Source organism: Neoarius graeffei, chromosome 10 (assembly GCF_027579695.1).
Source record: "Neoarius graeffei isolate fNeoGra1 chromosome 10, fNeoGra1.pri, whole genome shotgun sequence".
NCBI lineage: Eukaryota > Metazoa > Chordata > Actinopteri > Siluriformes > Ariidae > Neoarius > Neoarius graeffei.
This window is the reverse complement of record NC_083578.1, coordinates 81,886,269-81,907,828: the sequence shown is the minus strand read 5'-3', so window position 1 is coordinate 81,907,828 and position 21,560 is coordinate 81,886,269. Positions and strand designations below refer to the sequence as shown.

The 21,560-nt window shown below is 40.7% G+C and overlaps 1 protein-coding gene across 1 annotated transcript in view; it reads right to left on the bottom strand.

Moving 5' to 3' along the window:
* plxna3 (plexin A3) overlaps positions 1 to 21,560 on the bottom strand; it is a 451,726-nt gene that overhangs the window by 91,669 nt on the left and 338,497 nt on the right. Inside the window, exon 10 of the mRNA XM_060932405.1 lies at positions 13,994 to 14,194. Within this exon, the coding sequence (XP_060788388.1) occupies positions 13,994 to 14,194 (201 nt within the window). The remainder of the gene's footprint in view (positions 1 to 13,993; positions 14,195 to 21,560) is intronic.

Sequence of the window (21,560 nt, the reverse complement as noted above, 5' to 3'; positions counted from 1 at the left end):
TGACCATATTCAAAAGTCTAATGGTGGCACCATGAGGTTCATTTTTTGCCAAAAAACGCTTATTTTATGTTTTTGCGTAAGGTTTGAATCACAATGTTGGACTCCATTTATTGATTTCTTGTGAGCCAGAGATCATGTTAAGAACCTTCGCAAGGGATTGAGAAGCATTAATGTGATTCATAATACATTTGTATTGTTTAAAAGTAGTTGAACAATGATTCATTGAACAGCTAAAACTCAAACTGCGCTTGATAATATATTTAGAATATGTACTAAAAATGTGTATGTACTGTAAGATATTTGGTATACTCTATAAGGTGCCATAATGTTTCATGAAAAGTGATCGAAATTTTGTCATAAAAGTCATAAAATAGCAGCTTTTTCCATAACTTTGAGCTCCTGGTGCCACCATTAAACTTTTGAATTTTGTCAAAATATTTCACCCAGTGTGTTTTCTTACCGAAAGGAACATAAAAACAAAAATGCATCATGATCAGAGGAACTTTTCATTTTTAGGGGGCAACTGATGCACCCTAATATACACCGTAGGAATACCGACCTATTTGCCAGAAAGAATCCAAAACGGTGAGGAATTGACCGAGAAGAAGCGATTTTTGTTGAACTGCTCATTAAGGCTTAATTAGTGCATAACGTAATTTAATAATTGTAATTAAGCAAATCTGGGTAGAAGTTATATGCACCCTAGGTACCCCTACCTTCATGCCAGAAAGAATCAAAACCGGTGAATAATCAAAGGAGAAGAAGCGATTTGTGTGGAAACTGCTCGTTAGGGATTGATTGATTGATTGATTGATTGATTGATTGATTGATTGATTGATTACTCCATATCTTCATTGTTAACTGAAATCATGCAAATTTGTGTCGAAGCTACAGTATATGCACCCCAGGCAGACCTACCTTCCTGCCAAAAAGAATAAAAATTGGTGGAGAACTGAGACAGAAGAAGCGATTTTCGTGAAATGTGGATGACGGACAACACATGATGGCATAAACTCATCACCTGTTGGCCGGATGAGCTCATAACTATGCAGCGGTATTGGCTCGCAAGGCATGCATAAATTAATAAAATAAATAAATAAAGCCAACCAACCAATCTTTTTTTTTTTTTCAAAATTAAGTGATTGCAATTCATTCCAAGACCTTTAAGCATTAACTAGGATTTTATTCTTTCAAAGACGTTTGGATAAAGATCGCCCGTAGCTTCATTCGGTTCCGCTTCGTCCTGGCTCCCTTCAATGACGGAATGAAAATCGATCAAGCTTAACGATGGAGGTTTTCCTGTACATTTAATTGAAGTTATCAAACGAGGCCAGACTCAGCAGAAAGCTCAGATGACGTATAGGAATCGGTCTGTCGTATGCATTATTTAATGCTAACCTAAGTTCTGAGTCATAGCGATCTTGTTACTGGGCTTCTACCAGCAGTAATAGAATATAATTTGCTGGCCCATGTGTTGCATCATGTCTTTAATTACTGTGCAGAGGAGAAGGGAATGATCACACTCCCTGGGTTATGATAACTAATACAGAAACGCTGGATGTCCGTGCCAAACAAAATTTTATTTGGTTTTAGGTCATTTCCCCTTCGAAATAAGGAATGATATCATGGCATAGTCTTTGGTAATAGTGATAAAGAGGGACAAGGAAGAACGGCTGAACTTGTGTCATCACAAATGAGCGAGGTGCACTGATCCAAGGCAAACCGAAGCATTCTTTCCCCATGAGGACGACCATGGTCTCAAACAGAACTTTCTGGAATATCACTTACAGGGCAATTTCTTCATTTAAATTTTCCAGAACAGCTGAGGCTCTTAATACACAGAAATCGCTCGAGGCTTGAGGTTGGTACCGCAGCCTGAACATTACATTAACCGATCAATTTATTTCCATAAAGCCCACCTGCTACAATGCTCATTTAATGCTGTGTATCATCAGTATTATGATAAAATGACCCAAAAAGAAAGAAAGAAAGAAAACTTTCCTTCCGTGCTCATAAAAGGAAGTTTCTTGTGCCAGTTCACTTTACAGAGATCGCCGTTGGAAATATTTGAAACAGGGTCCATTCACATGCTGCCATGATGCACATTAAATTTCCATTTTTCTTTCTTTGCATGTTCCTCTCCATGGCGTAGAACAAAAACGCTAATGTCTGATTGAGCACTTGATGAGAATAATAGAATAATGAGGGGGAGCTAGTTCAGAAAGCCTGGCAAAAATAACATTTAAGTGTTTTTATTCAAAAGGCCTGCACTACCCTGCACCGAAGGTAATGGCCTTCTTTGTAAGGCACTCTCTAGAGAGGCTAGTTCATAACTTAGGCATTGAGGTGAAAAAGGCCTCCATGCTAATTATTTCCCCGGTAACACGGTGGGTACTTGTTGATAAGGGGTCTCTGGTGCTTAGCAACACCAACACTTGCAACTCTGGAATTATATCGGATATTTTGTTCAGAAAAAAAAAAAAAAACCCTGAATCCTTCCCTGGTGCACTCGAGCTGTAATGGTTCATCTTGCGATGAAAGTAAACCTAAACATTTATGTTTCGACTTAATCATTTGTCATACATCTGAAAGGTCGAGTGCATGGGAAAGAGATTGATCAAACTAATATATGCAGGCTGTGTGCCTGCGTTTCACTGATGTCAGCAGTACACATCATGTATTGAGATAAAGCTGAGAGACCGTGTTGGTGTTGAAATGCCCAATCATAAAACAAGACTTTTTTTTTTTTTCCACAGGGTCTCATTTACTCAGCAACTCAACAATATCTGTACCACAGAAAACTTTTTATAAATAAAAGACGGTAGTCAAACCTTGTGAAGAACAAATAAAGCAAGCTTGGAGGAACCATAAAAGTATCTAATTAAAACCTTCCCTGATATCTGAATGGAGAAAACAGAACAGGCTTAGAACACACCCTTGAGGTACACCTCTAAAATGTAATTATATCTTTGACTGTTATTTCTAACCACACATGTACGCGAGAAAACCATTATGAACAAAAGTGCTCATTAGAATTGATGACCATGTTCAGATTCAGGTTCAGATGATCGGTTATTTATAAAGGTAAGGTTGAGGGAATACACAAATGCATTTATGCGTTTAAGGCAGTCTTTTAGATCTGAATAAGAAAAAAGAGAGAGAACAGACGTTAAACACCCTCTGAAGTACGCCCTTGTGTATTTTGAGTGATCTGAAATCTATTTATGCCTTTCAAACAAGCACAATGTCTGTATATGAGAAAACTATTATGAACAAATAGATTCAGATGATCTGTGAACATGGAGCCTGCTTGAGAATAAAGAACATTTCAGTTAGAATGAGGAGAAATCTGTAAATATCCATTCAAGCACTTCTATTCCTGAAACCAGAATGGGCTTAAAACACACCCCTGAGGTACATCCATCCATTATCCACGACCACTTATCCTGTTTTGGGTTGCGGGCACGCTGGAGCCTATCCCAGCTGACTATGGGCTAGAGGCGGAGTACACCCTGGACAAGTCACCAGATCATTGCAAGGCTGACACACAGAGACAAACAATCGCTCACACTCACACCTACGGTCAATTTAGAGCCACCAATTAACCTAACCTGCATGTCTTTGGACTGTGGAGGACACCAGAGCACCTGGAGGAAACCCATGCAGACACGGGGAGAACATGCAAACTCCACAAAGAAAGACCTCCGTCAACCACTGGGCTCGAACCCAGAACCTTCTTGCTGTGAAGTGATCGTGCTAACCACTACACCACCGTGCCGCACCCTTATGTCTTTTGAGTATTTATGTCTTTCAAACAAGTGCAATGTCTGTATACAAGAAAAATATTATGAACAACTAGGTTCAGACGATCTGTGAACAAGGAGGCTGCTTGAGAATAAAGAAAATTTAAGATAGAATTAGGAGAAATCTGTAAATATCCATTCAAGCACTTCTATTCCAGAAACTATGGGCTTAAAACACACCCCTGAGGTACACCCTTGTGTGTTTTGAGTACTTATGCCTTTCAAACAAGCGCAATGTCTGTATACGAGAAAAATATTATGAACAACTAGGTTCAGATGATCTGTGAACAGGGACGCTGCTTGAGAATGAAGAAAAAAATAAGCTCGAGTTAGGAGAAAATCGACAAATATTTCTATTCCAGAAACTATGGGCTTAAAACACACCCCTGAGGTACACCTTTGTGTGTTTTGAGTACTTATGCCTTTCAAACAAGCGCAATGTCTGTATACAAGAAAAATATTATGAACAACTAGGTTCAGATGATCTGTGAACAAGGACGCTGCTTGAGAATGAAGAAAAAAAAAAAAAAGCTTGAGGAAGGAGAAATCGACAAATATTTCTATTCCAGAAACCAGAATGGGCTTAAAACACACCACTGAGGTACACTCTTGTGGATTTTGAGTGATCTGAAGTCTAATTGTGTCTGTGCCTGTTATTTCTGAACACGTGTCATAAATGAAATCTGCCAACATCACCACAATAATTATTAACGTGCTAGTTTCCCTTCAGTGACTTCCGCTGTCTCGTAATTATACGTCTTTCAATCTTCGATTCCTCCGCTTGAAAATTAAATCAAAATCTAAATCGTACCTCTGACTACCACACTGAACGAGTACAGTATGGCCCTTCATTGCCTAAAAGATTCTAAAGTCACACAATAGCAGTATTGTGACAAGCTGAAAAGGCAGCTGTCTAAGGGCTGGGACCAAGCAGGGGCGGAAAGCAGCGGAGAAATTAGGGAGAACACAGGACAAGTTAACTTGATTTTTTTGTCAAAAATAATGGGTTGTTGCTCCAGTGTGAGACATGGCCTGAGGGAGCACATTTACATCAGGATATGAGCAGGCAAACTGGCTGTAACGCAACACCAGCGCCTGCGGGAGTTTTGGGGCTTCAGCGTTTTTTTTTTTTAAACACAGCATTTGAAAATAACTGAGAGCGACTGAAGCATATGAGTTCAAACAGGTGTGCCAAGTATTTGGTGCTGTCAGTTAATGAAATCGTTTGTGGCTAATATGGTGTGTAATGTTCCTCTGGAAATAACTTTAGGTACTTAAAATGACCAAACTTTTAATGGTCACATTTTACACAGCAGTGGCTTAGCAATGAGTTGCTGGTGCATAGAGGATAATTCTATTACTATAATATCCATCAACATAAATTTCTTCTAATGGATCAGCAAATTCTCACGTACAATCTGTCTCGGAGTCAGTGAACGACTTTGCATGTTGTGCTAAAACCCAGGTTATTCTCAATGAGCTGGAAGAGATTGGACTAGCACTCTAGCAGACCTTTCACTGTGACCTTGGTTTATTTATTCGCAGAAATGAATTTTGCCGGCAGGTCAATGCGAAGTGGTTGTTTTGTTTTGTAGTGGCACTCAACGTTAGCACATTCACTAATGAGATATATCGGTTTTGAACTTGAAACAGAGAATAAACCAATGTTTCACTGTCCGTTCGTCTTAACATTCTGTATATTTTTTGAACAAGCTTTACCGATCAGACCAGAGAAGGTAAATAAATGTAAAAATCTAATAAAGTCTGTTAGAGAAGTCGTTATGGTTCAAGCGTGGACTCACTGAACAGTGGACAGTTTTTTATACGTTTATTTTTTATGCATTTAGCTTTTCCGTAGCAAGTTATATTTGGACATACATTACGGCTGGGAAACCACTACAGTGGCCCTATTGTACCTAAACTGCATGTCTTCAAACTGCAGGGGAAACTGTAGCACCCGGAGGAAACCTATGCAGACATGGCAAGAACATGCAAAATCCACACAGAAAGGCCCCATTGGCTGTGAGGTTCGAACCTGGAACCTTCTTGCTGTGAGGTGACCGTGCTAACCACGACACCACCGTGCCACCATTATTGGCTATGATACAGTACTTTTTCAAAGTACTTGGTTCAGTCTGCTGAGTTTGCGTTTGAACACCAGTCCACCAGGTAATGACCCCTGGTCTAGAACACCACAGGTTTAAAAAGTGTACCAAGTAATGAATGAATGAATGGCTGGCAAAAAATAGTAAGTGGGAAAGGCTACCAAAATCCTAACCAAATGTAAAGCCCATTCGCCCATCCATCCATCCATCCATCCATCCATCCATCCATCCATCCATCCATCGATTATCTATACCCCTTATTCGTCATGGTCACTGGGAATTTCAGCTGACTTCAGGCAAGAGGCGGGGTTCACCCTGAGCAGGTCACCAATCCATCACAGGGTGAAAAACCATTCACACTCGCATTCACAGCTATGGGTAATTTAGAGTAGCCAGTTGACCTAATATGAATGCCTTCAGACTGTGGGAGGAAACCCATGAGAATATGCAAACTCCACACAGAATGGTCCCAGTCAACCATGAGGTTCAAGCCCAGAACCATCTTGCTGTGACGTGACAATGGTATCCACTGCATGACTGTACTACCCCTAAAGACATAATCTGTCCATCCATCTATTATCCGTAACCGCTTATCCTGTGCAGGGTTGCGGGCAAGCTGGAGCCTATCCCAGCTGACTATGGGCGAGAGGCGGGATACACCCTGGACAAGTCGCCAGATCATTTCAGGGCTGATACATAGAGACAAACAACACTTCACACTCACATTCACACCTACGGTCAATTTGGAGCCACCAATTAGCCTAACCTGCATGTCTTTGGACTGTGGAGGCAACCGGAGCACCCGGAGGAAACCCACGCAAACACGGGGAGAACATACAAACTCCACATAGAATGGTCCCAGTCAACCGTGAGGTTCAAGCCCAGAACCTTCTTGCTGTGAGGTGACAATGGCATCCACTGCACTACTGTCCCACCCCATAAGACATCATTTTAAATTAAAACTCTTTGCGTATGATCTCTGCCCAGTCAGACCGATGCTCTGGTGAAGGAGTTCAGAGTTGGAAAAAGCTACATTGCATCTAATAAAGCCATGCCACGGCCTTGAGCGCGGAAAGATAAGGCTGATTGATTCTCTGTCTCCCATCTGAGGATGCTCACAATTTCATTAGCATGGGCGCCATGGCCTCAGAGTCACCTGGCTTCCCGGCTGAGGAGGAGATGCGGGGCCATTTGCCTTGACGGACACGGTGACTGATCGTCATTGCCTTGCGTGTACGGTATGAGGGTGTAGGAGCGTGCGCAAGTCTGTGGATATGAGGGGGGAAGGAAGACGCGATGATGACATACACCCCTTTGGGAACAGGAGTAATCTGTAGCATGTCTTTACCAGTGTTGGATTGCTATTCAGTTCCGAAGATGTATGACAAGTAAGAGAGGCAGAGGTCAATGGGGGAAGGGAAGGAAAGAAGAAAGGAAGGGGGAGCAGGAGGAAGAGCCTTCGTGATCTGCGTTTGCTGTGTCACTGGTAATCAGAGTATCGATTCATCCGACCATCCCTACACAATGCTGAGGGAATGAGAGAGCTGAGAAACAAAGAGAGGGAACAGGGAACAGGGGGAAGGGTGATGAGATGAGATGAGATGAGATGAGATGAGATGAGATGAGATGAGATGAGAAGAGAACAAGAGAACAAGCGAAGTAGGATGTGGGGGTAGGGTTTCCTCTCGGAGCCAAAGGCAGATTCAGATTTACAGCCTGTAACAGCTCGTGTGGAGGTTTTAACTGATTTATAAGGCTTGCTGATTCTTTTCGGTCATTATGAATACATCAGGGTGGAAATGGACAAATTAAATGTTTCCATATTAATGCGCTAATGCTCATCTTGAAAGGGGATCGATATTTTCAATACCTGATCTCGGAATGGTTGCAAGAATGGCTTGGAGGATGCAAGGAGATGCCATTCCACAAGTTACAAACCTGACTCATCAGAAGGCATGATGAATCAAGGAATGAAAGGAGAAATGTCTTGCTTTTACCACAAGCCATTTTCAAAATGACCTCAATGACTGAAAATCGTCGACATGTTAAAAACCGTGCACCAATAGAGATTGAGATGCACAGCATTACTCGAGTCAGGGATGGGGTTAAAGGTCACGGGCGCACACAGAGCCGAGGGGGGAGGGACTGAGGCTGAATGGAAACAGATGGGGGAACATCAGTCGACATCCTGCTCTGAAGGCTCGCCGGCATGTCGTCCCGCAAAAGGACAATAATCGATCCCGGTGCCCAACGGCCCGCAGACGTGATGCTCATCATTAAATAACTATGGGACATCAATAGTCCCGTTGAAGGACACCGATGAGGTGCGTGACCTTTGACTTCTAAAGGTCAAAAGGGCACAAGGCACACGCTCCACCTCCACTCCTGCACTCGCCTTTCCTGTCAGACTGCATTACATGCCACATCCAGCTCCGGGCGAATAATTTTACAAGATTCCCTGGGGAGACTGTGACAGTCGTTATGGCAACCGTTTGGGGAAAGATCGTAAGAAGGAAAGAAATACAAAGACAAAAATAGAGATGAAAAGAACACAGTGGGACAGAAGGGAGAGGGTGGGATTAAAGAATGATGAAGAAGCTCGAAAGGAAGGAACCAATGTGAGACCAAAGAAAATATGACATTGAAAGAAAGAAAGAAAGAAAGAAAGAAAGAGAGAGCGAGAGAAAGAGAAAGAAACAAGAAAGACTAAAAGTCTTGACCCCTGACATGCCCCATTTTTCACCTGGATAGAGAAGAAACTGTTTGGAATTGAGGTCGGACATTTTTCTCATTTCATTTTTCTTTTTTTTTTTTCCCTTCTCTATTCCTGGTCATCAGCTGCTCACTGGAAAGTCACCTTGGCGCCTTCACAGCATTTTCAGCACCAAAAAACCCCAAACCACTCTCATTGTGCTTCTCTCCTGACTAACAGTGATCTAGTGCTCACTGGAGAGACCTTCTGAACAGACAACCTGCTACTGAGTGAACTCTATGCAACGTGCCAGGATAATACATGTCTGCCTTCAACACTTGTTCAAATACCATCTGGGTTAGTCTATACTTGAAAGGCTATGCCGATGAAAAATGAGGATGCTGAAAGCGGGTGGTATTGATGCTTTCGTTGCTGTTTACAAAACACGAAGCACAGGCTATTCAAGCTGGAAACCACAACCTCCGGCTCAAAATTCAATCGATATCTAAAATGCGGGCTTCCAAAGCCTTCCACATGGAAGAAACCGTTTCTTCTGTTCTTTCCCAGGACAGGCAGATCTAAACTATTTTCTGATTTCAATAGCAGAGGGAGTTAGGTATCACAGTGGCTACAGCTACAGTAATTTACTCTCCCCTCAGGTCATAGAACAGATCGGCTCAAAAAAAAACTTCAACCGATACCAAAACCAAGGAAGTATCAGGTAAATTTGACCTACATGTAGCTTATACGCTTTATCTCAAACCTTACAAAAAAATGCGAATTTGACTAAAATATAATTCCGTGGTGGCTCTGCTGAGGATTCCTCTGCCGTTATGAATATACCGATGGAGAAACGGGTACGAGACATTTTTTTCCTTCATAATGGCAATCAATGTTTCTAAAGCCTGCATCATTAAAAGTGCCCTTTATGTTACCAAGTGGATAAAGCCCAAGATAGTTTAGTTAACTGTGAAACACATCTAGACGACATCGAAATTTTCTCAGATGTTCTCGCACGCTGAGTGGGTTAACACATCAAAGGTGCGATAGTCATTATTTTTCATTTCTTACTGTTATAAATAAATGATGTGGAAAATAATTTAGAAATGAAAGACAATATTATTCTATCCACATTCACTGGATATGAGCAATTGTGCGCTCTGATTGGCTACTTCACTAGGATATCAGCTCATATACCGTGAGTAGAGAAAAATAAAATGGCGGCGCGTGTTGCTGAACCAACCAAGGACGAAATAAAAACTTTACTCGAAAACAAAACCCCAAAAATTGTTAAGTATTTAAAAGAAACAGAAAAAGCTAAAAGAATATAGTCTCCCCCAATATCTCCTGTTCCACACTCCAACCCAGTCGGTGGCGGTAATGCACCTTTAAGTTGGTTTGCCAACCACCAAAAACCCTAAAGGAGAAGAAGAAGAACAAGAAAAAACGCACCAAAATATGGAATAAAAGTGTTTGGTGGTAAGAACATCTCATCTCATCTCATTATCTCTAGCCGCTTTATCCTGTTCTACAGGGTCGCAGGCAAGCTGGAGCCTATCCCAGCTGACTACGGGCGAAAGGCGGGGTACACCCTGGACAAGTCGCCAGATCATTGCAGGGCTGATACATAGAGACAAACAACATTTCACACTCACATTCACACCTACGGTCAATTTAGAGTCACCAGTTAACCTAACCTGCATGTCTTTGGACTGTGGGGGAAACCGGAGCACCCGGAGGAAACCCACGCGGACATGGGGAGAACATGCAAACTCCGCACAGAAAGGCCCTCGCCGGCCACGGGGCTCGAACCCGGACCTTCTTGCTGTGAGGCGACAGCGCTAACCACTACACCACCGTGCCGCCTGGTAAGAACATATCTTTTTATTTTTTATTTTTCAAGAATTATTATTATTGCATTTTTCACAAATTACTACAGTCATTTCGCAGGTTTGTTTATATTCTAAGTTGAAATGATTTTGTCGGACGTTTTATATAAAGTTTTCATTTATCAAATTTGCAAAAAATAAAAATAACAAGAAGACAGAGTCATCTATATCCCCCGCCCTATATACCAACTATATACCAAGTTTCAAGATATTATTTGTCACATTTTTCAAGTTCTGCTGCAGGAACCCAACCCTACAGTGGTGCTTGAAAGTTTGTGAACCCTTTAGAATTTTCTATATTTCTGCATAAATATGACCTAAAACATCATCACATTTTCACACAAGTCCTAAAAGTAGATAAAGAGAACCCAGTTAAACAAATGAGGCAAAAATATTACACTTGATCATTTATTTATTGAGGAAAATGATCTAATATTACATATCTGTGAGTGGCAAAAGTATGTGAGCCTTTGCTTTCAGTATCTGGTGTGACCCCCTTGTGCAGCAATAACTGCAACTAAACATTTCTGGTAACTGTTGATCAGTCCTGCACACCGGCTTGGAGGAATTTTAGCCCGTTCCTCCGTACAGAACAGCTTCAACTCTGGGATGTTGGTAGGTTTCCTCACATGAACTGCTCGCTTCAGGTCCTTCCACAACATTTCGATTGGATTAAGGTCAGGACTTTGACTTGGCCATTCCAAAACATTCACTTTATTCTTCTTTAACCATTCTTTGGTCGAATGACTTGTGTGCTTAGGGTCTTTGTCTTGCTGCATGACCCACCTTCTCTTGAGATTCAGTTCATGGACAGATGTCCTGACATTTTCCTTTAGAATTCGCTGGTATAATTCAGAATTCATTGTTCCATCAATGATGGCAAGCCGTCCTGGCCCAGATGCAGCAAAGCAGGCCCAAACCATGATACTACCACCACCATGTTTCACAGATGGGATAAGGTTCTTATGCTGGAATGCAGTGTTTTCCTTTCTCCAAACAGAACACTTCTCATTCAAACCAAAAAGTTCTATTTTGGTCTCATCCATCCACAAAACATTTTTCCAATAGCCTTCTGGCTTGTCCACGTGATCTTTAGCAAACTGCAGACGAGCAGCAATGTTCTTTTTGGAGAGCAGTGGCTTTCTCCTTGCAACCCTGCCATGCACACCATTGTTGTTCAGTGTTCTCCTGATGGTGGACTCATGAACATTAACATGAGCCAATGTGAGAGAGGCCTTCAGTTGCTTAGAAGTTACCCTGGGGTCCTTTGTGATCTCGCCGACTATTACACGCCTTGTTCTTAGAGTGATCTTTGTTGGTCGACCACTCCTGACCACAGTGGTCTTGAATTTCCTCCATTTGTACACAATCTATCTGATAGTGGATTGGTGGAGTCCAAACTCTTTAGAGATGGTTCTGTAACCTTTTCCAGCCTGATAAGCATCAACAATGCGTTTTCTGAGGTCCTCAGAAATCTCCTTTGTTTGTGCCATGATACACTTCCACAAACACGTGTTGTGAAGATCAGACTTTGATAGATCCCTGTTCTTTAAATAAAACAGGGTGCCCACTCACACCTGATTGTCATCCCATTGATTGAAAACACCTGACTCTAATTTCACCTTCAAATTAACTGCTAATCCTAGAGGGTCACATACTTTTGCCACTCACAGATATGTAATATTGGATCATTTTCTTCAATAAATAAATGACCAAGTATAATATTTTTGTCTCATTTGTTTAACTGGGTTCTCTTTATCTACTTTTAGGACTTGTGTGAAAATGTGATGATGTTTTAGGTCATATTTATGCAGAAATATAGAAAATTCTAAAGGGTTCACAAACTTTCAAGCACCACTGCTACCTCTTTACACTGACCTCAGCAGCCCATGGCATAAACCCACCAGACCTTTGGTCCAGGTGAGCTAAAAATTACAATTTCTCACATTTCTTAGTATCAAAAGGAACATTACTTAATCAACACATATACCAACTTTCAAGACCATACCACTCATAGTTTTCAAGTTCTGCTTCGGAAACAAAACCTACCCCAAGACTAACCTGAGAGAAGTCTGAAATTGTTTCCATGGAAACATGAAAAATTTAAATTTCTCAAATTTCTTAGTATGAAAAGGCACATCTGCATCACCTTGTTGACACGTATACCAAGTTTCAAATCCGTATCATGAAGACTGTTGGACATATGCTCCGGAAATGAACATTGCTCTTAGAAACGAAGTCAAAATCTATTTTTTATGTAAAAATTAGATTTTTTTTTTTTCAAAAATCCAAAATTGCTAAAGGCACCAGTTCACATGTTGCTTGATATGGATACAAAGTTTCATCAAGATATCTTCAGTAGTTGTAAAGATATGGCCCAGAAACAAAAACGTGAACGGACGGACGGACCCCGTTTCTATATTCCCCACCAAACTATGTTTGGGCGGGGGATAAAAATGCTCTGTTTCTCAAAATCCAGTGAATGTGGATAGAATAAAACAGTTATTCCACTCAATCTCGTCATACATGGCTTATCGCCAACTCGGTGCTACGCGCCTCGTCGGCTATCGGCTCATGTGCGACTCGATTTCGTGAATAACTGTTAAATAATTTATGCCACTGCCTCATTAACAAATGTATTGCATAGCTGGAAAAAATAAAACACTTTGGAAATGTATCTTCTGGTCCAGAATGAAAGTTTGTACCTGGATTGGCCTCTTGGTCAGTCATTTTGTCGACACCCCCCCAACGATCCTTCACATCCTCATGTTTACTTGGTTTTCAAACAGTTGAATATCAGTTAGCATGCCAACCTTAGTTAAACTACGCTACGTTTTGGGGGTGGAGCTTTGTGTACTTGGGTGGAAATGGGGTGGGATCAGTGAGGTTAAAAAAAAAAAGTCATTCCAATATTATTTACTGACGTGTTAGAGACCCTTTTTTCTACAAATCTTCCCTAATCGACCTATAAAGAAAATCTAATTGTTCAGTTGAAATGTGACAAACTGACGAAGCTCTTCGGACGAAAGACAAAAGATTGCACGACACCAACCTTTTGACCACTCTTCCATCATCGAGGTGTTTAAAGTGTATATTTTTTGATGGAATCCATTTGGCGAAATGAATTTGAGTGCGCAGTCTGGATGAAGTGCTAACGTTGCCACTGCAGTGATTTCTGCGATATTTATAACTAACACAGGACCACGTGTGTTATTACATCATAAAATATAAGAGCCAATCAGAGTCCAGCATGCAAATTAAAACCATGGGAAAAAATATTGCTTGTTTTGTGCTATCACACAACTTTGCCAGAGAAAGAGTGTCAGATTTACACATTCAGAGACTCTTTGTGATGCGTGTAAAAGTCTTGGCGCCTCTTGCCCTTTTTGGTAATTCTTAATGCAAAAGGAAAAACTACGACACATTCACATGTACATGAAACCAAGGAACACGACTTTAGAGGATATTAGGGATTCAAGTAGCATATTCTCATGGCATTCATACCGATGTGTTCTGGCACTGTATACAGGAGCTGTTGAATCTCACGGCTGGGACGCGTTGGATTTTGCCCTGGATGCTGAACACACACTCGTAGTTCTTTTGGCCCGACTGGGGCTGTGGAAGGTTTCGAGCTCGCAGTGTGATTGGTCGAACGACGCCCGCCGGAACCAGGATATCGCTGCTGTGCAGGATCTGAGGACAACCCTAAAGATGGCAGAAGAGAATGAGATGAAGCCATTTAATCATTAACGCACTTCATGTAACCCTACAGTGAAGAGCACTGACTGATTTACATTCATTAGGCATCTTTCCTGAAGAAGAACCATTCCTTCCACTCTACTGGATAGAAAACAATGACTGGGGTTCATTCAAAAGGAACCACCATTCACACACACACACACACACACACACACACACACACACACACACACACACACACACACACACACACAGATGTGCTACAAGAAAGAAGGAGGCTGTTAGAGGACGTCAAGGAAAAAGCAGCACAAAAGGAGGTTAAAAAGCCCATTACAAAGCTGCCGCGTCCCTCTCCAGCTTTTTTACGAGCTGCCGGTTTTCCTTGTTGCACCACGCTGATGAAGCGATAAATGAATATCGTCTTCAATATCATTACAGCCCTGTCTGGCTCGAACTGATCGAAGCATTTATCAAAGCCACTGGTATTGACATCTTCACTAATAACACCACGCTAGCCCACCATACTGATGAGAAATATCATCAGTGTTCAGGATGTGCACTTCAGATATCTTTTCATAAAGCACAGCAGAGATGTGACTAAAATCCTGGAAGATTTACCTCAGCCAAGAAGCCAAGAGGGGAAAATCAAGGACGGAATGGAAAGATTGGCTAACGATGAAGCTGACTACCAACTACCTGCTTTCGTTTTCTATTAGCACGTTATATTTATATTTTCACGTTCCAGCCAAGACATACACACAAATATATGGTAAATAAATAAAGGCAGGACTGTTTGAAATAAAATCATGAGTAGGCAGGCTCACATTACGTTGGCGTTATTGGTGTTACATTTATGTTACATGATTTTTCAGCCCCCAAAAACCCAAATCTTCAAGAACTTTCAGTTAAAGTTTTTTTTATTTTCCAACTATTTTACCAATGCTTTAACCAACTGGCAAGCTAATTTATCTTATTGAATTAAATAACCCATAACTGAAAGACCAAATTATAATTAATAATTCTAAATGTTACATACAATCGACGTTCTGTAAAATATTTTCTAAAATATCTAGTTTTATTCTATTCACATTGACTGGATATAATCCAGTCAATGTGACTGGATTGGCTACTCTACTACGAGGATATCAGCTCATATACCGTGAGGAGAGGAAAACAAAATGGCGGCGTGTGTTGCTGAACCAACCAAGGACGAAATAAAAACTACTCGAAAACAAAAAAAGTAACAAAACATGGAATGAAAGTATTTGATGGTAAGAAATTTTTTAAAAATTTTTCAAGAATAATTATTATTATTATCGCATTTTTCACAAATCGCTCCTGTCATTTCGCCGGTTTGTTTACATTCTTCATCTTTAAGCATGAAAATTTGTTGAATTTTTTTTAGACTGGTTCAAAAACTCAAAGAAGTTTGATAATTACAGAACTGAAATGTCCAAGGAAGAACTAAATAAATGTCTGAAGCTATTCTATACCTCGGCACGACAGCAAGACGGCGCTTTCTACAAAAAAAAAACAACACTGAAGTCGATCCGTGCAGCCATCGATAGGTTTTTAAGAAGTCCGCCTAAGCGGAAATGATTTTGTTGGATGTTTTGTATAAAGTTTTTATTGATCGATTTTGCAAAAAATAAAAATGCTCTGTTTCTCAAATCCAGTGAATGTAGATAGAATAAAACAGTTATTCCACTCAATCTGGTCGTACATGGCTTATAGCGCTATCAGCTCATGCATGACTTGATTTTGTGGAATAACTGTTAAATAGCATTCTTGTTAGAAAATGTCCAATTTATCTCAACAAACTTTCACAAGAAGTTTTAAATTTTTTTTTTTTTAAGAAATACTTCGCCCAGCTTGGCTTTTCCCTACAGCTGTGTTACTTTGGGTTTACCAGCTTTCCAATACAAATGCATACAAAATAATCAGTTTAAACACAAAAGAAATCACCAGAATTATCATGTCTGGCTTTCCAGCTCTTAAACTGGAAAAAACAAAAATTCTATGTATAAATCAACATCAACTCCATTGTAAGCAAAAAAAAAAAAAGCGCTCATCTTGGATTTCTGGTACCACTTGGTGAGCAAAAACTCCTTTGGGCATTTTCACCCAGTCACGTAAAGGAAGAAGACCCTTTTAGACAACATGCGGCCGTGTCCGCTTCGTCCTCTGGCGCAGCTGTGCGTTAGAGCACATTTAGTGTGGTCTGTTATCTGTTTAACACTGAACAATAATCAAGGAGGCTGTAAAAGTAATTTGCCGGCGCAGGAGTCATAAATCAGAGCCGAGGCCGCCCGGCTCCACGGCGCGCCACACTGCCGAGAGTTTAACAATGATGCAACTCTCTGAGCAGTGCTGCCATCCATCTCCACTCGGCCAGCTGATTCGGCTTGCTCGGCGCATCGGCATGCCGATAAATCTAATTTTCATATCGGGGAGTTATGAAAAGCAAGATTTACTCCCTGCTGAGATACAGGGGAGGCACAGGTGGTGAAGTGAAGGTAGCAGGGGAGGAGGGGAAGCGCGCGATCAGAACGCGGTATGAATCCAATTTATCAAGGTAAATGAATCGGCTTTAGTTCTGCACAGAGGAGGGGAAAAGAATCTGAAGTTAACCCTGGAAATGATGAACGACCAGACGTCATCTAAACAACCGAGGAGAACCTTCCTAAAGAGAACTAGCCAGTAGAGCGAGAGCGAGTGTTTTACTCATTTTACCAAAACAGCAGGCTTTAATTAACGAGGGGACGACGAGAGCCGAACGCCACAGAGAAACATCACAACTGGCTGACTGACGCGGTTTGGCTACTGGGATTCTTTTCAGCCACTAATGCGCTACATTTTCCACAGCGTAGCATGTAACTTGTCTTACTGTGCTTAGAGCTACTACAGGACGAAACTGGAGTAAGTGAATAAGTGACAGTGCGGAGGAAGACTCAGACACAGCAGACAGAGATCCACAGAGAGCACGACAAAAGGAGACAGCAAAACAGGGACAAACAGACTGGGGGAGTGGGAAAAAAAGGCTAAAATGGAGAATGATGAGGAGAGAGTGAGTGTATTTGTACGAGCCATTTCGCGACATGGTTACTCAGTGCACTAGTGCGCATTCGAGTGGGTTACATGAGGGTTTTTCAGCCCAATCCAATCCATTTCAGAGTGCTTTTACAAAAAGATGATTCAAAGAGCAGGAAAAAGGGAAGAGGATGGAAAAAAATTAAAAACCACAGCAGCATGAAAACGGAGTTATAGATATTTAGCGCAGGTGAGTCAACTAATGGATCATAATGGACTTTTCATCAAGTTTCCACTTTTTTTTTTTTTTACGGGGGGACTCAGCTGCTCAATCTCAAATTTCCTCAAAAAGGCCAGATTGGATCATTAGTTCCATCCTGCTTTGTAATTTGCAAAATAAATCATTAAAAAAAAAAATCGCTCCTGAAAATTATTTCCATAAGTTATACAGTACATCATTTGAGGGACAAATACAAAAAGAGGGAGGGAAAAAACAAAAAACAGGAGTTTGTACGAAAAAAAAGGCAGACAAATACAGTAATTAAGTCATTCCACGAAATCGAGTCGTACATGAGCTGATAGCCGACGAGGTGCGTAGCGTGGAGTCGGTTCTAAGCCGTGTACGATGAGATTGAGTGGAATAACCAGTGATGGGAATAACGGCGTTAGAAATAAACGGCGTTACTAACGGCGTTACTTTTTTTAGTAACGAGTAATCTAACTAATTACTTTTTACATCGTTATAACGCCGTTCCCATTACTTACAATAAAATACTATGTGTTACTTTATTAAAGCTGTTCTCATCTGGCACGCTGCTCGCTCAGCCTTTCTTTCCTCTGCTTTAGTGTGGGGCGGGGAGATGCGAGACAACGGCATAGTAAGCCAATCAGAGTAGATTTGGACAGCATACGTAGGTAGGCTCCGCCTACTGCACTACTGCGCACACTTTCAATCGGAAGACACAGCGATGGCGAGCGGTCAGCCCAACACTGCGCTTTCAAACTGGAAATACAGCCATTACTTTTCATTACTTGAAATAAAAGGCAAAAATGTCTATGTGCAATGCACATTATGTCGAGGAACAAAGCGTTTGTCCTCGTCAGTGGCCAGTAATTAGTAACATAATTTTAATAACTACAAAAATATATTACATTTGATAGATGTCTTATCTCGCATGATCCCACAAAAATATTAATATAGTGTAGATAACGTTATTAATTGGTTCTGTTAAGTGTCCATTTCAGTCATTAAACACATTTAACATTCACTTTTATTATGATTACACTTAATTGAATTTGATTTTTTTTTTTTGGGGGGGGGGGGGGGGGGTAACACAAAATGTAACGGAATAATTACTTTCCCTGGTAATTAGTTACTTTTATGACAAAGTAACTCCGTTACTAACTCAGTTACTTTTTGGGAAAAGTAACTAGTAACTATAACTAATTACTTTTTGAAAGTAGCGTGCCCAACACTGGGAATAACTGTTTTATTCTATCCACATTCACGGGATTTTGAGAAACAGAGCATTTTTAGTTTTATTTTTTGCAAATTCGAAAAATAAAAACTTTATACAAAACGTCTGACAAAATCATTTCCGCTTACAATGTAAACAAACTGGTGAAATGACAGGAGCAATTTATGAAAAATGCTATAATAATAATTCTTGAAAAATAAAAAAAAGATACGATCTGACCATCAAATACTTTTATTTCATATTTTGTTGCTTTTTTTGTATTTTATGGGCTGCTTCTTCTTCTTCTGTTTTTTTTTTTTGCCGGTTGGCAAACCAACTTAAAGGTGCATTACCGCCACCGACTGGGCTGGAGTGTGGAACAGGAGATATTGACCCTATATTTTAGCTATTTCTGTTTCTTGTAAATACTTCATAATTTTTAGGGTTTTGTTTTCGAGTAGAGTTTTTATTTCAACCTCGGTTGGTTCAGCAACACGCTCCGCCATTTTGTTTTTCTCTACTCGTGGTATACGAGCTGATAGCCTAGTAGTAGAGGAGCCGATCAGAGCGTGGGATCGCTCATATCCAGTGAATGTGGATAGAATAATTACCGATATTCACTGTGTGAAATATCCAGTGTGTGTGATGGACCTTTCAGAGCCTGTCACTGTTCTTTATCAATAATTAAACTGCTAACGTCTCTCTGCACATACCGTGCTGCTGTCCTTGGAATATAAACAGGACTGATAACGGTTTGGTGTTATCATCAATCCAACTGAAAGCGCTGCTTCACCACTAGACCCATTTTCTTTCTGCTACACATATTGCGTTGAGATTATGCGTCATATCAACCAGTGGCTATAAGCTGTAATCTTCAGGCTGGGTGTGAATCCCTTCCCTCAGCGCTTTCTGTGTTCTCAGTACAAAGGCGCCATCAAGAAATTTTTTAAGGCCGTCTCCCTTAATGTCAGCTGCCTCGTTTTCATTAATGAGATCCAATCGGCAGTTAATTACAAATTAAACAACTCGGCGATGGAGTGTTTGCTGAATGTGGTTTAAAGGGTACAGATAGAGTGAAGGGCTTGTTAAGAAGACAGCATGCTGGGATATTACCCAATACTCATTACTTACTCTTGGACAATAAGTCAGGACATTATTTTGGCCAATCTGCTGTTTGGTTTCGTGCTCTTCTTTTCTTAAGCGTTGAATAGTAAACCACAATAAATACTCGATCCTTACACTGAAACTGAATGATGAATGCTTACTGATGAACTGTACTGGCGACCCCTTACTGTGAACCTTAATTATGAATTAATTATGATGAGCCCCTAATGGTGAGCCCTGACTGTGAAACATTACAGTTAAGCATAACAGGGAATCCTAATGGTGAACTGTTACATAGATCCTTAATGGTGAATCCTAGTGGTAAACCCTTTTGCTCAATCCTAATGGGGAACTCTTACAGTGAACGCTAATGATGAATCCTCATGTCAGTCCTTAATGTTTAATCCTATAGGGAACTTTTACGATGAACCCCAATAGTGAGTTCTAATGATTAACACTAATGGTAAACACATTGAACCCTATACTACTACTACCAAGGGTTCATTGGATAATTAAGAGTTTTACTTGGAACCAGTCCAGATGGTGAAACAAGTGGGATCCAAGATTTCTAGTGGGATCTTAACATTAAACCCAAAAATTGAGCCGTAGTGGTGAACCTTATGTTGCACCTTTATGGTGAACCCATATACTTTTAGAACTTTAAAAAAAAAAAGTCCTCAATAGGTCCTCAATCATTCCTTGATAGGAACCATTAAAGAGTCAAGAAAAGAAATTAATGATGTATCAGCAAAAAGGCTTGCATGTCAACCTTTTTTTTTTTTAAAGAATGATGGACCCTAATGGTAACCCCTTACAGTCAACCCTAATGCCATCAAGGTGCCACTGTTGAGACCCTGAGCAAGTCCTTAAACCTATCTGCTCCAGGGGTGTTGTACCATGGTTGCACTCTAACGTCCAAAGAAACAGATATGCGAAGAGATGAAATTTGCTGTACTGTACTGTACATCTCATCTCATTATCTTTAGCCGCTTTATCCTGTTCTACAGGGTCGCAGGCAAGCTGGAGCCTACCCCAGCTGACTATGGGCGAAAGGCGGGGTACACCCTGGACAAGTCGCCAGGTCACCACAGGGCTTATATTGTACATGTGACAAATAAATAAAATCTAATGTTAAACCCTTACAGTTAACCTTAATGGTAAACACTAATAGTGAACACCCTTACAGCTAACCCTAAGGGTGAACCCTAATGATGAACCCTTACAGTAAAATCAAAGGGTAAACTCTTACAGTGAACCATTACAGTTAACCCTTATGATGAACTCCAACACTGAATCATAATGAACCCTTACAGCTAACCCTAAGGATGAACCCTAACAGTAAACCCTTACATTTAACATTAAGGGTAAAATCTTATAGTGAAGCTGAACAGTGAACCCTAACAGTTAACCCCAAGGGTGAACCCAAAGGGGGAACCCTAAAGGTGAACCCAAAGGGTTGAACCCTTGTAGTTAACCCTAATGGCAAATCCTTACAGTTAACTCTAATGGCAAATTCTTACAATGAACCCTAAGGGTGAACCCTAATGGTAAATCCTTACAGTTAACCATAAGGGTGAACCCTAATGGTAAACCCTTATAGTTAACCCTAAGGGTGAACCCTAATGGCAAACCCTTACAGTTAACCCTAAGGGTGAACCCTAATGGCAAACCCTTACAGTTAACCCTAAGGGTGAACATTGACAGTTAACCTTAAGGGTGAACCCTAATGGTAAACCCTTACAATAGACCCTAATGGTGAACCATTACAGTTAACCCAAAGG